The 19,308-nt window shown below is 37.3% G+C and overlaps 3 protein-coding genes across 7 annotated transcripts; 2 read left to right on the top strand and 1 right to left on the bottom strand.

The window, feature by feature from the left end:
- LOC109706883 lies at positions 4,190 to 5,179 on the top strand. The gene has a single exon (XM_020227901.1). The coding sequence runs from the start codon at positions 4,312 to 4,314 to the stop codon at positions 4,891 to 4,893; it is 582 nt and encodes a 193-aa protein (XP_020083490.1). The 5' UTR covers positions 4,190 to 4,311; the 3' UTR covers positions 4,894 to 5,179.
- LOC109703847 (3-oxoacyl-[acyl-carrier-protein] reductase FabG) lies at positions 9,318 to 11,358 on the top strand. Its single transcript, XM_020224573.1, has 5 exons — positions 9,318 to 9,544; positions 9,659 to 9,918; positions 10,018 to 10,111; positions 10,209 to 10,320; positions 10,855 to 11,358. The coding sequence occupies exons 1-5, from the start codon at positions 9,412 to 9,414 to the stop codon at positions 10,988 to 10,990; spliced, it is 735 nt and encodes a 244-aa protein (XP_020080162.1). The 5' UTR covers positions 9,318 to 9,411; the 3' UTR covers positions 10,991 to 11,358.
- On the bottom strand, positions 10,257 to 18,607 carry LOC109703820 (pentatricopeptide repeat-containing protein At1g52620). Of its 5 annotated transcripts, none has more exons than XM_020224549.1 (6): positions 15,798 to 18,606; positions 15,375 to 15,693; positions 14,763 to 14,859; positions 14,383 to 14,559; positions 11,865 to 12,019; positions 10,257 to 10,386 (listed from the first exon to the last, which is right to left on the bottom strand). In XM_020224549.1, exon 1 carries the CDS (start codon positions 18,476 to 18,478, stop codon positions 16,055 to 16,057), a length of 2,424 nt encoding a protein of 807 aa, XP_020080138.1. In that variant the 5' UTR covers positions 18,479 to 18,606; the 3' UTR covers positions 10,257 to 10,386; positions 11,865 to 12,019; positions 14,383 to 14,559; positions 14,763 to 14,859; positions 15,375 to 15,693; positions 15,798 to 16,054. The 5 variants fall into 5 exon arrangements, with proteins under 5 accessions (XP_020080138.1, XP_020080155.1, XP_020080150.1 ...); XM_020224566.1 differs by lacking the exon at positions 10,257 to 10,386 and having other exon boundaries at positions 11,731 to 12,019; positions 15,997 to 16,084; positions 16,201 to 18,607; XM_020224561.1 differs by lacking the exon at positions 10,257 to 10,386 and having other exon boundaries at positions 11,731 to 12,019; positions 15,798 to 16,084; positions 16,201 to 18,607.

Below are 19,308 nucleotides of genomic sequence, written 5' to 3' on the forward strand. Positions count from 1 at the left end.
TTAGTTAAATAGAGTTGACTGAATAAGCACCATTAAATTTCTATTGAAAATTCCTCCAATAGCTTTAACAAAAGCTTCAATTTAGAGTTTTTATTTTTGAAAAACTGATTTTAACTTCCTTCCTATTAAACAACTCTGGAATGCAACTTTAGAGGGGAAAACTTTGAAATTTATGCAGTGTTGATTCAGGTAGATGACCTTATGTGATCATTGAAATGCATTGAAGTTTTGACCTTGCAATTGGTTATATGCATATCCAATTCAAACCCAAGTAAACCCAACCACGTCCCAACCCAGCACTCGTTGTTCAACAGTTGTGTACAACTTAAATTGCCTGGGCAAAATCATCATCATCATCATCATCATCATCATCACACACACACACACACACACACAGCACACACACAAAGAGTAACGTGTACGCAACCACTTTGATGGTATATATGTATTTTATTTTTAAAGAAAAACCATCATCAAACATCACGAATTAATATAGAAGGCAAACTATTCTCATTAATTTTGTGGTGGCCATTGCATTAATGGTCCTCACGAACACAAAAGTAAATGGTCAGAAAAAATAAAAAGGAAAACGTCTAGAGGTGATCATATCACTGTTTGAAATAATGGATTAGGATATTATCAGCGTGCTAAGCATTAATTATATATATATATATATATATATAGAGAGAGAGAGAGTTGAGCTGGAATACTATCGGTAGCAAATAGGCTCCGTTGTCACCCATTTGTTTTCAATGATGGAGCCTCCAAATCGACGATCGGCACCGTTGAAAATGATCTATACCACTTGAAGTATCTAGAAATCAAATTTCATGCTTTTTCCATATTGTTTTCTTGTCCATCAAGTGGGCGTAAAAATGAATCGCCGAAAATGAATATTCTCTGAAAAGTGATGATAAAAATGTTGTAATCATGATCGAGAGTATAGATCTTATTCTAAATAGTTTAAAGAATTTTCTAACCAAACTTTAATTGATTTGGATAGCTTTACACCGTTTAACGAGAAAACTCCTCATATCAACCATTAAAATTACTAATTTTGAAACCCTTCGATCATTAGGTAAATGATGTCGAAAAGATTTGAAATTTGATTTCTAGATACTTCAAATGATATAGATCATGTTCAACGGTGCCGATCGTCAATTTGAAAGCTCCATCATCGAAAACAAATGGTTGGCAACGGAGCCCGTTTACTACCGATAGCATTCCAGCTCAACTATATATATATATATATATATATATAAAATTGAGCTCCTATGCTTTTAAAAGTATCAAGTTATTGGTGCTTGTAGATTTTTAGCCATTGGATTAAGAGATATGCGGTTAGGATGATGTGGGCCCCCTAAGGTTGAGTGGGTGGTTGGTTGAATAATATGATCTAACGGATNTACAAGCACCAAGTGCTTGGTGCTTTTACAAGCACCATAGTTGGACTCTCTCTCTCTCTCTCTCTCTCTCTCTATATATATATATATAGAGTTGGGCTGCTGTGCTCTCAGGAGTACGGAGGCCTCCGTGCTCCTGAGCCGTTTTCGATGATGGAATTTCCGAATCGACGATCAGCTCCGTTAGACTTGATCTAACGTTTTTGAAGTTTCTAGAAAATAATTTTTGCGATTTTGTGATATAATTTATTTAGCAATCGAAAGGATTCAAAATCAATAATTTTTAACGGCTGAAAATAAAAATTCTATAAAAAGTGGTGATATAGCACTAAAATTTTCGATCAGAAATATTGATTTTGTTGTATATTGTATAAAGAATTTTGTATCAAAATTTCATCTGATTTGAATACTTTTACACCGTTAAACTTGAAAACGGCAGATATCAATTATTAAAAATTATTGATTTTGAATCCTTTCAATCACTAGGTAAATAATATTAAAAAATCGCAAAAATTATTTTCTAGAAACTTCAAATACGCTAGATCAAATCTAACAGAACTGATCGTCGATTCGGAAATTCCATCATCGAAAACGGCTCAGAAACACGGAGGCCTCCGTGCTCCTGAGAGCACAGCTGTCCTACTATATATATATATATATATAAAAGATAAAAAAAGCAAGTGGAAGAGAACGTGAAGTTGCAAATTATATCCAAGTTCAATATCGCAAATTTAGACATGCTTAAATATTAATTGGTTCTTGTTTTCACACTAATGTATTTTTGTTTTTTACTGAGAGTTTTCAAACATAACACTCTCGCACTTTTTTCCTCTTTTTTTTTCATTTTTTCTCTTGGTATATAGCACCAACAATATTTTCTTTAAAACAGGAAACAACTAGAAAAAATTGTGTTTCTCTTTAACCTGGCTCAAATAATTGGGTTAATTGGGTATTTGTTGGAGATTTTTCTCTTTTTTTTTAACATGTTTGACTTTTTACTTATATATAACCAACTCTTTCCTTTTGGTCTAGGATATGTTGGCAATTACAACTACATATCACCTAAATTAAGAGATAGTTTATGCTTCTAAACCAAATTAATATTAACAACCGAGTTCTCCAACACATGAATTGCGTACGCTTATTAAATTGAAGAATAATATCATCTTTATTGCATTAGTTGAATGAATAATGTAAGACATGTTGCTCAATTAAATCCTAATATTGGCTCAAATAAAGAATGTTAAGCAAATGTTTCAACAGACCACGCATGATAATTAATTTGATGATTCAATTGATTCTGCTGATTGTCTTCTAATATTTTATGTTCAACATTCTTTCGGATGCAATACAGAACATGTAACAGGCCTCAAAACATGAACTTCAATTGAACAAGACCCGGGGGATGAGGTAAACCTAGTACGGGATAGATGGACAGCAAGGAATAACCATCATTTGAAGAGAAATAGCCTATCAGAGTTGGTAGGTTGCTGGTGGACCGTTTGGAAAGTCAGAAACAACTGTATTTTTAGGACAACCCTGCCGAACCCGGGGATGGCTGTTCGTATTTTTCATGACCTGGTGCAGGAGTGGGATTCTCTACTCCCTAGCTAAGCTCTAAACGTCAAAATTGGTGTGTGTGTGTGTGTCTTTTTTTTCTTTTCCTTTTTCTTTTTCTTTTTTTTTTTTTCGGGGCCCATCTTTTTTCTTTTTCTTTTTCTTTTTCTTTTTTTCGGGGCCCGAATTGCCCCACTCTTATGGCCTAGTTCATCAACCCCAATAAATAAACACTCTTATGGTCTAGTTCATCACCCCAATAAATGAAGCGGATAGCGTGCTATTTTTTCTCTCAAAAAAAAAAAAAAAAAGAACGAGACTAAAGTGTGCAGAACTTAGCACCTTAAAACCATATGGAACATTAATCGTGGGGCTCTAGTAAAGCCCGGAAATACCTCTCTTGCAAACGCTTATTGTTATTCGATTGGAGTAGATCAAAATATGTTAACACATAGAGGTTGATTTGATGAAAGAAAGCAAGTGAATTCAGGGAGAAAGATGTTTTCAATAAGTAATTTTTTTTCCCTAAAAGGTTAGAAAAATAAAAATAAATATTTTCCATAAATTACAAGAGATTATTTCATCAAAAAGAATTGCATAAAATCAAACAATTAAGACACCTGATCTCCTGTGCTCTAATTATACGGGAGGCTACAAAACAATTAGTATTGTAATCATAACACTCCTTATAGACCTAACTATAGGCTCAATCGTATCTGGCCACAGTTGACTAAAATTTGATGACTAGTATCTGAGATTCTAAGTTTGAAATCTAGTCGATTCATATTTCTTGCGTCGCTCATTTCTAAAATAATTGTGGCCTCAAAAATTATAGACTAATCAAGACCATTGGTATTAATTCCACTGTCTATTAACTGTCGGCAGCAGAAACTGATTAAAAACTTGTAGGATGGTTAGTGTAATCTAGTCAAGAACTGTATAAGAAAATAATAATAATAATAATAATAATAATAATAATATATAAAACCAAATTGTCTCTGACCAGTGACCACCACAATCTGAAGGAATTCATGCACACTGATTTGAAGGTTCGGTGCTCGATCGGATGCCGAGGTCCATATATAAAGTGAGAATATGAGTTTCCATGTGAACTTAAAAATTCTCCACAAATGAAAATAAAGAAAGATATAAATAAGGAATTTTTTTCAAATTATTTAATCCTGATATGGTAGGTGGTATCTCCTCCCAATATTTATATCAGAGTCTCCTCTCTACCAACATTTATCCCTGTCACTCACACTTCTCATTTTGCTCAAGAATCCTAAACAATTGAGACATCTCAAAGATCAGAAGCAAGAGCAATTCAATACATGCACATAGAGAGCTAGTGATGAGGGTTGAGGCTGTGGTTCCGGTCCCCGAATTCCACTTCGACGGCGCGGCCACGAGCCCCCCGACCCGCGACGAACCGTCCCTCGACGGGCTTATAATTCGCGGCCCGTCCTTCTCGACCTCCTCGACCGTCCCCTTCGTCTGGGAGGACAAGCCCGGCGCTCCGAAACTGGCCCGCTCCGACCACCGCAATGCCGATGGTGATCAATTGGACTTCTCTTTCAAATTCCACGCGCGCCACCGCGCCAACAGAGAAGCACTGACCGCGGCGGACGAGCTCTTCGCGGAGGGGAAGATCCGCCCGCTGAAGCCCCCGCCGTGGCTCCAGCGTCCCGTGATCGCCGATGAATTGTCGAGCAGCGTTTGCTTGTCCCCGGGGTCCCCGTGGTCTCCCCGGCGTAAAGCGATGCGCTCTCCACACCGCAAGGGACGCGGAGGAGGCGGAGGCGAAGAGTTTGATCCCTTCATGGCGGCGATGGTGGAAACTACGAAAGATAAAGTGGAGTCCGCCTTCTCTACTTCGAGAAGCAGAAGGGGTCGAGCACTCCGAATTCCTCCGGAAAGAGGTGGCGGCGATTAAAAGACCTGCTCCTCTTCCGCGGTGCCGCCGCGAAAATGAGCAAAGAGCTTATAATGTCGAAGTACTCGCTAGTCTCATTATTCAAATCGCGGTCGCCGTCGACGGGTCCAACGGCCAACGAAAACACGACGCCGCCGCATGAGAAGCGTAACGGAATGGCACGAGAGGTCAAGAAAGTGGCGGCGGCAGCGGCAGCGCCGCCACCGGTCCCGTATCGGCAGAGGCTGCTGAGTTGCTTCCGAGTCAACCCAGCCGTACACAGCGTTGACGGAGGGTTCAACAGATACTAATTTAGTCGTATGGAGTGCGACTGAGGTGATAAGATGAACAAAAGAATCAACCTCTCCCTTACAGTCAAAATTAAGGAGGTGATGGTTTCTTATTTTTCTTTTTCTTTTCTTTTTTTTTTTTTTGGTGAAATGATTATGCATGTATAATGAACGTGTTATCATAAAGAGATTTTTGGTCTCTTTTAGTTTGTTTCAAAAAAAACTGTGTTTCAATTCGCACTTCTATCACAGTTAGGCCCACAAGGTTGGGACTTGATTTACTTGGTAGAGTTAGTAATTAGTTTTCTTAGTCACTTAATTATTTAAGCAATTCAATGACATGAAACTATTAATCAAAGAATTTACACCCAAGATGTGCACCCAATAAATTTTGCTTTTGTTTTTGTTTTTTTTTTTACTTAGCTGTTATTCCATGTATGACAATTTTTAAATAACATCTTTCTTATGTGCTCGAACAAACTAAATTCCTGGTAAGCTTCATTTGAAATTACAGAGAGATTACGATACATATAATGAAAAGATATAATGGGACACGTAATATCGCGTTTCGTAGTAATATCGTGTTTCCTATATCATAATGTATAAGTTATGATATATATTTTACAATTCCACCGAAAAAGGCCAAAGCATATCTTATATGTTTTCTTCCTCACTCTAGCTCATCTATTAAATTTAAATGGGCCTCAATACAAAAAGGCCCTAAAACTAACATGTGTTGTTTCATGTGGTGCTTGAATCAAATAATAACTTGGGCTAGTAGTGGGCTTGGCCCTTATGCCTCGGCCTAGTAGCTTAGCCCCTTACTAATGTAAAGTGATGGTCAAGTTACACCCACTCTTGATCTTTTTCTAATGTAACAATTTTTTTTTTTTTTATGCGAGGGAAATTTGCATTTCAAAATTCAGAATTCAACAGTTCATGGTCAGATTTGGATCTGGGTGCAAACGTAAGACATTATGTATTGGAAAGTCAAGTATATAAATCTAAAATAAACGGTTGTACACATGGCATTAGGTATCAGGATTCTGTATAAACATTTTTATTTTGTATAACTCTTTATTATATACTAAATAATTTATTCAGTCATCCAAATAGAACATAAACAAATAGGAATCAGTAGATATAGAAGGATAAGATATCAGTTCGTAGCCGCGACTTCGCGCTGCAGCAACACAAGATCTAGCTGTGGATTCTATTTCATGGATAAGAAGAGTAAACTTTATGGCTTCAGGCATTCCCTCTGATTTAGCTTGCGGATAAGAAAGGAGTTTTCTTCTTCATGCTGCAGTGGTCCTCTCACCGGAATGTTTGGACTTCCTTTTTTCGCCCTTTCTTTTTCCCTCTCTTTTCCTTTAGCCCCGTTTGGATTGGGGATAAGGGTTGGAATAACCTCTTATCCCCCTCTTTATACTCAAACGTTAATTTTTTATCCGAAAATAGTAATTCTCAGGTATCTTATCCCCTTTTATATCCAAACGCTAATTTTTTATCCGAAAATAGTAATTCTCAGGTATCTGAAATAAGCTGGAATAACTATTTCCACCAACACCTCCATTTTTTATATATAATTACCCACCATTTTTCTTATTTCATATTATCTATCCAAACGCTATTTTTTTTTATCCCCTGGAACAATTCAATTTTTATCGAACCACTATTTTTCTTATCCCTATATTTGTACATATCCCTATAACAGCTAGTTTTTGTTTATATCCGAACCAAACGGTGAGTTAAAGATAGAACAAATGTTTGGATTGTTGAGGGGCCATTGTTATTCAGCATCCTTGTAGGTTGCTCAATATGCATTTTCTCAATCTTCGCAGAAAAGAAAAGAATATGTAAACGTGAGAAATACAGCCGACCACAGAACAAATTCTATTCCTACACTTTATTATAAAGTACACATTTTACACGTGACTAACCAAGGGTTTAAAATCTCTTTTATGAAATTTTTATATTTTTGTATTCAAGAAAATTAATAAAACAAGCAAATAAATCTGGGATAGAGTGTAAGAATTATACCTAATTTATGGGCAAAAATATAACTGGGAAAATCCCCAAATTTGGGAAATTGTATGGAATCTTACATGTCACATGCCTTTATGGGTGGGGCCTGCGCATTGTTTGGGGCCGAGCTCAAATCACTATTTTGCAGTGGGGCAGATTCTTTTTTTTCTTTTTAAATAAGTGTAAATAAATTATCTATTTGATTTATTTTATTTAAAAATAAATTTAACTGTAAATATGAATCAATTAAGATTCGAGCTTAAAATCTCGAATGCCAACCACTAATCTCTTTGCCACTTGTGCTAAGGACAGTCAGTGCGGGAAAGATATTTTGATTTCACAATATAGCACTCTTTAATGCAGTGTTGGTGGTTAAGCAAGTTCTCGTGATATCTTAATTTACTGAATATATATTAAATAATATTTTTTATATCATGTGCGCCAATTCGTCAACAATATATAAAGATAACAATACAATAATTTTGGTAGAAAACTGTTGTGTTTGTTCTAATAAGTAGATGAGATGAGAGTATCTTTGGCTCATAACTCTTTACATTTAGACTTTGTTTGGGTACGTTATAAATGTGCATTACATGCGATAAAAAAATACGATTAAAAAAAAATACTCCGTTTATTAATTCGGTTAAAATATAATTTAAATATATTTTTGTATGTTTTTTTTTTCTAATTCCTTTTCTCCTAATGGCTGCCATTAATGCAAAACATACACTAAGTGGGACCAGATATTCTTAAAAGAAAAAAAATAACTTTTTTTTTCTTTTTTTTTGAGAGATAGGTATACGCTACCCACTACGTTTATTTTATTTAGAATAAATTTAGCTGAAAATTGAATCAACTGAATTCGAACTTGGGACCTCGAGTATCAACGACTAAATCTTTTGCCACTTACTTTAAAACGATTGGTTTAAAAAAAAAAAAAAGAGAAAAACTTTTCGACTTGCACTTAATGAGATTAGTGGAAATCGCAAATTTTAGATATTTACAGCAATTCCGGACAGAAAATGAAAATCCCCGCGGGGTATGCATGAACCAAAATTTTTATATTCCCTTGGAGGTGTCAAATTATCCTCGTCTTCAGCGCGGGGAACCAAAGAATAATGTTATTAATATATATCATATATATATTTTAATATGATATATATATTGAGAGAGAGAGAGAGAGAGAGAGAGAGAGAGAGAGAGAGAGAGAAAGTTGAGCTAGAATGCTATCGATAGCAAATGGGCTCCGTTGCCATCCATTTATTTTTGATAATGGAATTTCCAAATCAACGATCAGCACAATTGAATATAATCTATACCATTTGAAGTATTTAAAAATCAAATTTTAAATCTTTTCGATATTATTAACCTAATGATCAAAGGTTTCAAAATTTATAATTTTAATGATCGATATGAGACATTTTTTCGTTTAACGATGTAAAGATATTCAAATCAATTAAATTTTGATTAGAAAAGTCTTTAAACTATTTAGAACAAGAACTATACTCTCGATCTTGATCATAAGATTCCTATCATTACTTTTTAAAAAATATTCATTTTCAACCATTCATTTTGTGTTCACTTGATTGACAAAAGAACAATATCGAAAAGTATGAAATTTGATTTCTAGATACTTCAAGTGGTATAGATCATGTTCAATAGTGCCGATCGTCGATTTGGAGGCTCCATCATCGAAAACAAATGGATGGCAACGGAGCCCGTTTGATACCGATAGTATTCTAGCTCAACTGGTTTTATATATATATATATTATTGGGCTAGAATACTTTTAGAAGCACCAATCCCTTAGTGCTTCTAAGTTTCTAGCTCTCAGATCTATTCCTTAATTACTAATACTCCTTGGATCAAACACTATTCTACCTACCACCACTTACCACTATCATCGCAACCCTACATCTCTCCATCCAATGGTTAAAAACTCAAAAGCACCACCCCCTTGGTACTTTTGAAAGTATTCTAGCTCAACTATATATATATATATATATATATATACACTTAAATGTTAAAATTAAATGTCGCCACGTGCAGTGGATGAAATTGCATCAACCATCCTACCAAATGCAGTTGCATATTCTGCTTTTTAAACTGAAACAGACCATTAAATTTTTGCACCTCCGAAGCGTGAGAATCCCTTCTTTCTCCAAAGCAAATGCACCTTCTATAAAAGCACTTTCCCTAAAAGTAGTAACACCAAACGAACCATGCGCCCCATGTCGAGCCTCAACTCCAAAGGCATTGCTGCCATCGTCGGCATCGGCCCTAAGCTCGGCCACTCCGTCGCACGCAAGTTCGCCTACGAGGGCTACACCGTGGCCATCCTCGCCCGCGACCTCGGCAAGCTTATCCATATATATCTATCTTATATCTATCAATATACCTATATCTCTGTAGCTTCTAACTGATTCTTATTGCTTGAAAAATGCTCACTCAATGTGTATTTTCGAGCAGCTAAACTGTCCAAGTTGGCCGACGAGATCGCCTGCGAAGCCAAGGGCCAGGTGTTCGCCATCCGCATCGACTGCTCTGACCCCAAGTCCGTGCGGGAGGCCTTCGAGGGCGTGCTCTCACTCGGTCCTGTCGAGGTGCTCGTGTACAACGCATGTGCAACCGCCGCGCGATGCCCCACCAACTTCATGGCCATCACCGTCGACTCCTTCCAATACTCCCTCGCCGTCTCCGCCGCAGGGGCTTTCCACTGTGCCCAGCAAGTATATTACCTCAAACCCCAGTCCTTGTATGAGTGCTCTTCGTTCACTAATATGCATGTAATAGTAACATAGATAACATTTGAACATGTACGTATTAAGGTTATTCCTGGGATGGTTGAGAGGGGAAGGGGCACCATCATCTTCACAGGCTCTTCCGCTTCTCTTACTGGTTCTGCGGGCTATTGTGAACTAAGTAGCATCTCATCCACAATATGTTTCCTAAATTGCTTTTGTTCAGTATATATGGCTGTAGTAAGATGATTAACACTACTTGATCTTATCATAAACAGGTTGTGGTAAGTTTGCTCTAAGGGGATTGGCTCAGTGCCTCATGAGGGAGTTCCAAGCATCTGGCATCCACGTTGCTCATGTAGTCATTAACGGCGACATCGGTGCTTCGAGGTTAGTGATGCTAAAATCATATGAACTCAAAATGGATCATTTTACATCCATTTGATCTTGCTAGTTCTGCAATTCGACATTTCAGTTAGTTTAATTTGCAGCAATTGACGACTCTCAGAAATCATTCACTGGAATGAGCCTTTATCCCTCTATTGTGTTGGATAGTTCAATCAACAAGGTTCAAGGTTCATAATAATTTTTTCTACTTAAAAACAGATTGATTGAATAAAAAGTATGAGATGCATTGCACACATATAACGAGGCAACAGGTGTAAGTAAGCAGCAACTCTCCTGATGCGAATCAAACATTTGGAATGATATGAACATCAAATGCAATCGAAAAATTTCAATAACCAATACTAAGTGACCCAACATTTAGGTTATGTTTGCGTGTTGTCCTTGGAAACTAATCAATGCTCTTTGTATCAGATAAGGGGAGATGCGAACGTCCTTGGAAACTAATCAATGTTCTTTGTATCAGATCAAGGGGAGATGCGAACGTCCTTGGAAACTAATCAATGTTCTTTGTATCAGATCAAGGGGAAATGCGAACGCCGACTTGTCCATGGATCCCGATGCGATAGCGCAGAGTTACTGGCATATACATAACCAGGACAAGAGCGCATGGACGCATGAGATCGACCTACATGCACCAAACCTGGGATTCTGATTGTGAACTTAGGAGGTCTCATTATGTAATCATCATTCCATTAGTGCTGCATAATATAGATGAAGATTCATTGATATCTTTTGTACGCATCAATGCTTGCTGGGCCCATGGAGAATTACTGGGTATCCAAATGGGTGAATAGGAGGAAAAGATCATATGGCAATGAGAGGGGCTGTCTCCTTTGGGTGAACCAAGTTGCACGTAGGTAAATGTCAAACTATTATCTACTGCTAAATTTCTTGTTGGTGTATGCCAATCTTACCAATATATTCTGCACTAGATGAGTACTAAATTTATTTAATTACGATGATTGCTAAACGAGTGGAAAACCAAATGATGATGATCTATAGACGGCATTTTGAGTTTCACGGATGGAGTTTTGAGACTTAAAATATGGGGGAAAAACCTAGTATAAAATGGAGTTATTATGAGTGACGCATGGCACACATACTGATTTTAAGCCGTTAACACTAAAAGGCTTGATGGGTAAATTATTTGGCAAATGTGGTACCTATTAAAAGATAAGCCAGAATCAACATACAATTCATGTGCTGCTCATCAAATTCCAGAGTACATATGATAGTAGTTTTTTCTCTTTTTTTCTTGTTGTGGTTGCTGTGTTAATGACTTGCACTTGATACTATATTACCCTTCCGTTTTGACTTATGTAGTGAATTATTAATTTATTTTAGTAGGAAACCTATGGTTGATATCAATTCACTTACTACCAAAATAACTGAGACACTGGAAATAGGGCAAGGTTTGTCCTTTAGCTATGAACCCAAAAAAATCTTGATACAAACAACCATCAGTGAAAGATACTGCGAAAAAATCTGGATACGAACAACCATCAGTGAAAGATACTGTGAAGTACCTGCTATACTGTGTAAAGCCCTCGAAACATGAGGAATCTACCAATAGCTTCCCAAAACAAAAGAGTACAAACTTCATACCGAAGCTTCTGCTGGTATGAAGTTTCTGCTAGTGCTCAGCGAGACCCCCTCGTTGTTCCCCCCCAAGATAGAGAAGCTGTTAAACCATCAAGAATGAAATAAAATCATAAGATAGCAAAGGATTAATAACAGTTTCAGAAATGACCTTCAAGAACAAACCAAGCTAGGAAAGAGGGGGGAAAGGGTACCCATAAGCCACATCGGTTATAGGTAGGTGAAATGCTTTTCTTCCATTTCCCCATTACTGTAATCTTTACAATATGTTTGAAGATTTTGTTTAGGCAACAAATAAAAGTCCAGCAACAACTAATTTGTTTCCTCATTTACTTAAAAGATGAAAAGTTTACACAAAAACGGCACAGAGGAAGCTAAATAAGATCACCCTTCGGAATCTTTCCCTTCCACTTTCCCGTTATGATTCTTTACAGCATATTTGAAGGTTTTGTTTACAGAACAAATAAAAGTCCAGCATAACCAATCTGTTTCCTGATTTTCTTAAAGGATGATGAATTTACATAAAAGCAACAAGGAAAAAGCTAAATAAGATCACTCTTGGGAATATTTCACCACACGGAATCTTCAGGAAAAGAATAAAACAAAAATGCAAATAATGACAAAAAGTACAAAGTAATTGGACACAATTTGTTAGGTTAGTTAGTCTTGGACAAATCACAAAATTGACCGGGATATATCTAGATCTGAAGCTGGCAAAACCGTACAGGCAATGCATTATTAATTGAGATATGAATTATTGGTTAGGTAAGCCACCACACTATGATACGATGATAGGACATTATTACAAGTGCTATCACATGGCAATCAACTGGCCTTCTGGAAGAAAATGATATAATGATATAACAAGAAATTGAGCTGGTTGCAAGTAATCTTGAGGCTTTTGCCGATCATGTATTCAGAAAAAGACAAAAAAAAGAAAAAAAAAGGGCATTCTTGGCATTACCATATAAACTTTTTAATGGAATATTCAACTCAAGATTGAGCCTCCTAATTAATCAATAGCAACATGCGGTTAGTGACAAGAAAAAAACAAACTGCTAGTCTGCTAGTTGTTCTCCTTTGTAATCTCATCCCAAGCTCTCAGGAGACAAGACATAGTATTACAACCAGGCACTGTGAAAAACCTCCACCAATGAGCACAAAATGATGGGCCACATCCCTTAAACAAATTAAAGGGTGGTAATTGTACAAGGTAGATCTGAATCTAGGTGCAACAGCTATTATTTTTGTACATAACCTCAGATGATGGCGACGACCAATGCTAAAGCTTAAGAACAAGCTGGGGACAAGATAATTAGTTCATAAGGGACAAAAAAAGGGAATTCTTTTGTACCGCTCAAAGACCACAACACCCTATTCCGACCTGTAAAGCTTTTACACTATACTATTTTTCACTTTATGCAAACAGGTAAAAAGGGTTTTAAGATGTATTGGCAAGATTATAAATAAAGCAGGAAGACCCTAAAAATCAGAACTGGTCTGCTTGCAAATGTGGCATTAAAATCTCCACAAATGAGCGGTCTTTTGAGTCCCTTTCCATGTCAGTATCAGGATTACCAACTAGATTACACTTGAGATAGGACCATATGAAAGACATTGCCAAAAATTAGTTACTGGATGGAAAGAGAAGGATCATGCATATAAGACAACGTTTATAGTAAACGGTCATGGTGACAAATGATAAGACACTGAATTTCTAAATGTAAGAATAAACAAGATGGTTAGTGACCATAAGAAAATAACTACAGCACCTAGGATATCTATTTTTAACAATTTCACTCTCACAAGCATGAACACTAGAGTCATTCACCAGACCTACGCCTCGACTCAATTGCATGAAGATATCATTTTGCACAATAATTAGTAAATTACACAAGGATCATTCCTTACTAGAACAGTAAATGTTGTGTTACACACACGTTGCTGATTGGAATCCAGAGAATAACTTCTTAATGGAAAAAAATGTTAGCAATGTCTACAAATAGCGTCTGTAAATGGACAAAACTGTAACTGGTTAATGACCTTCTTTATCAGTCAATTTGGTTTATTAACTTCCATGAAAGTAGATTAATCAACTAGAGAAATCAACTAGAGAAATTTAGAAGTCCTGGTTTTATCCCTGGTATTGTCCATTTTTCAATCCCAAAAGGAGCATGCAGACAGAGCATATAGAAGAATACTGATACTGAACTAAATTTTCATACTAATCTACCTATATATTAAAATAGTTAAAATTATTTGATCTGGCTAATAAGGTTAGTAGAAAGAACGTAGGCAAGACAAGCAGAGCTGGACTAGAAATCAACAAAAGGAGTTTACAGAAGGAAAGATAGAATGAAACTTCCAGGTGTGTTGCAATTAGTGTAGATTATATATTCATATAGCACTTGAAAGGAAAATAAACAAATAATTAATTAAACGTACAGGTATTAGATAGTAACCGAAGCTTGCTTGTCTACAAGCAGATAAGGTCCAATTGTCAAGCATGTAATTTGTAGGCAAGCATGTGCACATGTTTGGTGGCGTAGGCGGGAAGGGAGCCTACTAGTAATTGTTAAGGTGAGAAATGCTGATCCACAAGTCAAAAGCTGCAAGAGATGCCTGCAGTATAACATCATGATTTAGTTTTCATCACAAAATCTCAAAATTAACAGAATGTAATCATCTCTCGCAGAATAAAAGAGTTGCATTCAAACAGCTTTACAGATTGTACAATTGAGAAAGTGCTGTTACACTGCTTTGTCCTCTTTACTTATTATTTATTTCCAAAGAAACCTGTTTAAATTATGTCATGCAAAATCAACCTCCAATAGTTGCCTATAGGATCATCATAAAACTAAGCCACTGCTGCATGGTTTCCATCTTACACCAGTTGGAAGTTTCTCTTACACAAGCAAACTCCTGAAGCGAACCAAGAAAGTGTTGTCAGATAATTAAAAAAACTATTCTCATAATTAGCGAATACAATATAGTATACTATAGTCCCACCTAGAAAGTGCAAACCACCTTCAGACAGAAACTATAGCTATACAACAAAGTAAAAGGCATGTCATAGAAAACTTTCAAACAATTACATTAATTGATACTAATGGCAGGTGTTATTACTGCCTATAAATAGGTCTGCTGCTTGTGCTAAATTTATAATCAATTTCGGTTATTCTACCAAATAATAGCCTCTGACTATCAACTCCAACATCAACATCTAAGAATTGGAATTAAACACCAAATCAAGGTAATTTAAGCAAACAAAGATGGATTCAAGCGAAATTAAGGACAATTTGGTGGGAAAGGTGTCCTATTTCTTCGCTGGACTATGATGTCATGAAACAGATAAAAGAAAAGAAGAAAGAGAGACCATTGCAGTATATTACCACAATTGATATATCACTATTATCACGCAGCAATTTCAATCATACCTTACTAGAACATGTCACTGTTTGGCATATACAGCATGGGGTAGACAATATTTTAGACTTGAGAAATATCGGCAATCACCATTTGCTATGTCTCATCATGTTCATATGTCATATCAGACAAGTAGGGCTCAGTTGATTTTAGTCAATCAAATACTGAATGACATAAATTCCTTATCGTGACATGAACTTTCATCACTCTTAGTGTCTCCAAGTTTATTTCTTTCCATATTTCAGGCGCCACACTTTGTTCATTTTGTGAGCCTCCCTTTACTGGAGAAGCTCAGACATTGATATCTCCTCTGTTAAGGAGACAATTGACCTGCAAATATAGGGTTAAAAGTTAAACTCGCCATAAGAGCTTCACACCCTAGATTGTCACGAGGACATGTATAATCATATGGAAACTACATACTATATAATTACCTTCCAGAGAGATTTATACAAGTTTTACAAGCCTTCTCAAATATGCCTATTTTTGTGATAGAAAAAGAAATGAGTTACAGCAGCTAAGTAGCCACAACTTCCCAGAGGAAGATGTAATTCAAATTTTTCCAAATCAAGCATAAACCATGGGAATCTTCTCCTTCACCATTGTTAAACCTCAAGGCAAGTCAACTCTTACCTCAAGAAATGATTTCAGCAACCGAAAGTCAAAAACTAGCACATCCACATGCCGGTACTCATGAAAGCATACTCTCCTCAAGCAATGACTGCAAAACCCGAGAGGCCTCAGAACTCACTGATTGAGATATGTGCTGATCCAACAAACTTTTGTATCTAAAAACTATCTCAAGTTCATTTGGTTGAAATTGAAAAGAAAGGATACCGTTCCATTCTTCTGAGTTTCCTTCTACACAGATTCCATACAGCAGCGAAAGAAATGTGACGGAATCAGGCAAACAGCCTTTCTTAATCATCTTCTCTCTCAACTCTAATGCCTTTCTAAGCATTTTATACTTACAAAGACAAAATATAATAACATCATATGCTGCAGTCTTATGATCAAATCCATCAGTTATCAGGTTTCTATAAATATCTAGAATTCCAAGCTCAGAGTGCTTTTTAAGGTTTTGACCAGGTATGGATGTAAAACAAGCAATATTATTAGTGAGACCATTGATTAAATAGTGAAATGTAACATCATTAGGACAACACTTATTAAGCAACATATTTTCAAAGAATGCGCCAGCTTTAACTACTAGACTACTTTTCAAAAAGCTGCCAATGAGGATGGTGTACGTAACGACATTAGGAGAAAGGCCCTGAATATGCATATCCTTAAAAAGCCCTTCAGCTGTTTCAGTATCACCTTTCTGACAATAACTGTTGATTAAGGCCGAGTATGTTACAACATTTGGCTGGCATCTCCTTTTTGTCATATCACCTAATACCCTTAAAGCCCCATCTATGTTACTTTGTTTAGCATAACCATCAATTACTGTGGTATATGTACACTCATCAGGGAAAAATCCATCCCATCTCATATTATTCATGGTTAAAATTGCATCATTCATCATTCCAAACTTACAGTAACCTTTGATCATAGTATTGTAGCCAACAACCCCATGCCTGATCCCTTTTTTCCCCATGAACTCGAAAATCTTCTTCGCCTCGCTAAGATTCTCATTCCTGATGAACCCATCAATCAATGTGGCATAGACAAACTCATCTGGCATGACATTTTGATCAAGCATCTCTGCTAGAAGCTTCTTAGCATAGGGAAGCATTCCTTTCTTGCAAAGGCCACTTATTAAAACATTATATATTTCGCAATCTGGATTCACATTGCGCTCTATCATCTTCTCTTTGACTGCCAAAGCCTCCTTTACCTCCCCCACAACAACAAGCCCATGAATTAAAGCCCCAAATGTTACCAAGTCCGGCTTTTTCCCTTTGTCCATCATTTCAACAAGTAAAGTCAGTGCGACAGCCACCTCTCCTATCTGACAATAAGCATGGATCAGAGGAGTATAGCTGCACTCGTTAGGTCCCAATCCCCTGCCAATTGCCTCCCTCAAAAGCCGCTCAGCCTCGCGAACCTTTCCTTCTCGACAAAAACCAGAAATCAAAACATTAAATGTGATAACATCCGGTTCGCAGCCATCCGCTATCATTTTCCGAAGAACAGCTTTTGCTTGAACAACTGAACCATATTTACACTGAAAATCAATTAAATTATTGTATATCTGCACATTTGGGCGCACCCCTCGTGCCTTCATCTCTGAAAGCAACCGGCTGATCTCCGCTAATCTCCCCTTCTTGCAAAGCCCATTGATTACGATACCATAAGACACCAACGTGGGCAAGAACCCCTTCAACTGCATCTCTCTAAATATCCTGTATCCTTCCTTGATATGCCCATGCCTAAAGTACCCATCGATTAGGGTATTATAGAACACGACATTGGGGATGCACCCGACTCCCCATCTATCCGCAATCAACTTCTTTCCCTCCTCCATCCTCCCCTCTGTACACAAACCCCTCACCATTATACAAGTGCTGTAGTTATCAGCCCCCCCATCTCTCTTGACCATTTCGTCATACACCTTAAGGGCAATATCGCATCGCCCCCGATTTACAAGCAATTTAAGCAAACAATTGCAATCAGAAACATCAGGAAAGAAACCACCTTGCTCCCGCATCACTCTATATACCTCCAAGGCCTTATCTTCGATGCCGGAATCCGAATAAGCCGCAACAAGATCGCTCAAGGCATCGCCGGTCGGGGCGATTTCGAGGTCCCGCATCGCCCGGAGAGCGAGCTCGATCTCTGGGAATCGGCGGGACCGGGCGAGGACGCGGAGGAGGGCCGAGTAGGCGAGGGGGTGGGGGGATTCAGTGCACTCCAGGGGGCGGTGGCGTCGAGCCCAGTCGAAGAAGGCGAGGGCGCAATCGGCGTCGGGGAGGAGGGAGATGACGGGGGCGAGGTGCTCCGCATCGTGGGGGAAGGTCTCTTCTAGGGTTTGCTCCCAATGGGGATTGGAGTGGCGGGTTTTTAGGGTTTGGGCGACGTAGTCGGCGAGGCTACGGGTTCGGCGATGGAGGGAGGGTTTCGAGGGGGGTTTGAGTGGTTTCTTGATGAGAGGGAGTAGGGTTTTGGACATGAAAAGGAAGGCGAAGGGGACGGAGCGGAGCTAGACTGCTAAAGAGGAAGAGGAGCGAGCGATTTATGCCGAGGACAACACACAACCGGAGAGGAAAACGACGCTCTGTAACTTACGGCCACGCATAAGTTATACCTGTGGAATAGAAAATATTTATTTTTGGAAAAACTTCAAAAACCCCCAATGTGATTTCGTGCATTCTCACTTTGCTACCCTGTGGTTTAAAACGTATCATTTTGCCCTCATGTGGTTTCGTTTTTATCTTTTTGTTATCAATTTTATTATTATTTTTTTTTTAAATCAGTGACAAAGTTAAAATTAAAGAATACTAAAGTGACTATTCGATAAATATAGATGGTTATCTGAAGTTTTTTGTATATAATTTAACGAAATATTAACGAAAAAGCTTCCGAAAAGATAAAAATGAAACCACAGGGGGGTAAATTGATACGTTTTAAACCACAGGGTAGCAAAGTGAAATGCACGAAACCACAGGGGGGGTTTTGAAGTTTTCCCTTTTTTTTTATACATACACTATATTCAAATAGAGTTATTTTTTTATAAACTTTTAATTTGAAAAATGATTTTTTATTTAGTTTATTTTAAAAAGAGTTAAAATCATTACACGATAAAAGATATATTATCAGTGGTCGAAACAAAAGCAAAATATGTATGCAAGGATCAAAATTAGACCGGATAAAACATACGGGTGCCCACGATTATCTCAAATTTGCTGTTATAGGTACCAATTTTTCTATTCAAAAAATTACGAATAAAATAAATGGTATCTATTAAACTGTAGACATCTTGGATAATCCGTGACTACCCAT

The sequence above is a fragment of the Ananas comosus genome, linkage group 2 (genome assembly GCF_001540865.1).
Source record: "Ananas comosus cultivar F153 linkage group 2, ASM154086v1, whole genome shotgun sequence".
NCBI classification, from domain to species: Eukaryota; Viridiplantae; Streptophyta; class Magnoliopsida; order Poales; family Bromeliaceae; genus Ananas; species Ananas comosus.

Bases quoted from the DNA above. Each gene is read 5' to 3' on its own strand.
- LOC109703847 (XM_020224573.1), top strand. From the start codon at position 9,412: ATGCGCCCCATGTCGAGCCTCAACTCCAAAGGCATTGCTGCCATCGTC. The intron at 10,112-10,208 runs GTAGCATCTCAT...TATCATAAACAG, and splicing joins TGCGGGCTATTGTGAACTAA to GTTGTGGTAAGTTTGCTCTA. The intron at 10,321-10,854 runs GTTAGTGATGCT...TCTTTGTATCAG, and splicing joins GGCGACATCGGTGCTTCGAG to ATCAAGGGGAAATGCGAACG.
- LOC109703820 (XM_020224549.1), bottom strand. From the start codon at position 18,478: ATGTCCAAAACCCTACTCCCTCTCATCAAGAAACCACTCAAACCCCCC.
- LOC109706883 (XM_020227901.1), top strand. From the start codon at position 4,312: ATGAGGGTTGAGGCTGTGGTTCCGGTCCCCGAATTCCACTTCGACGGC.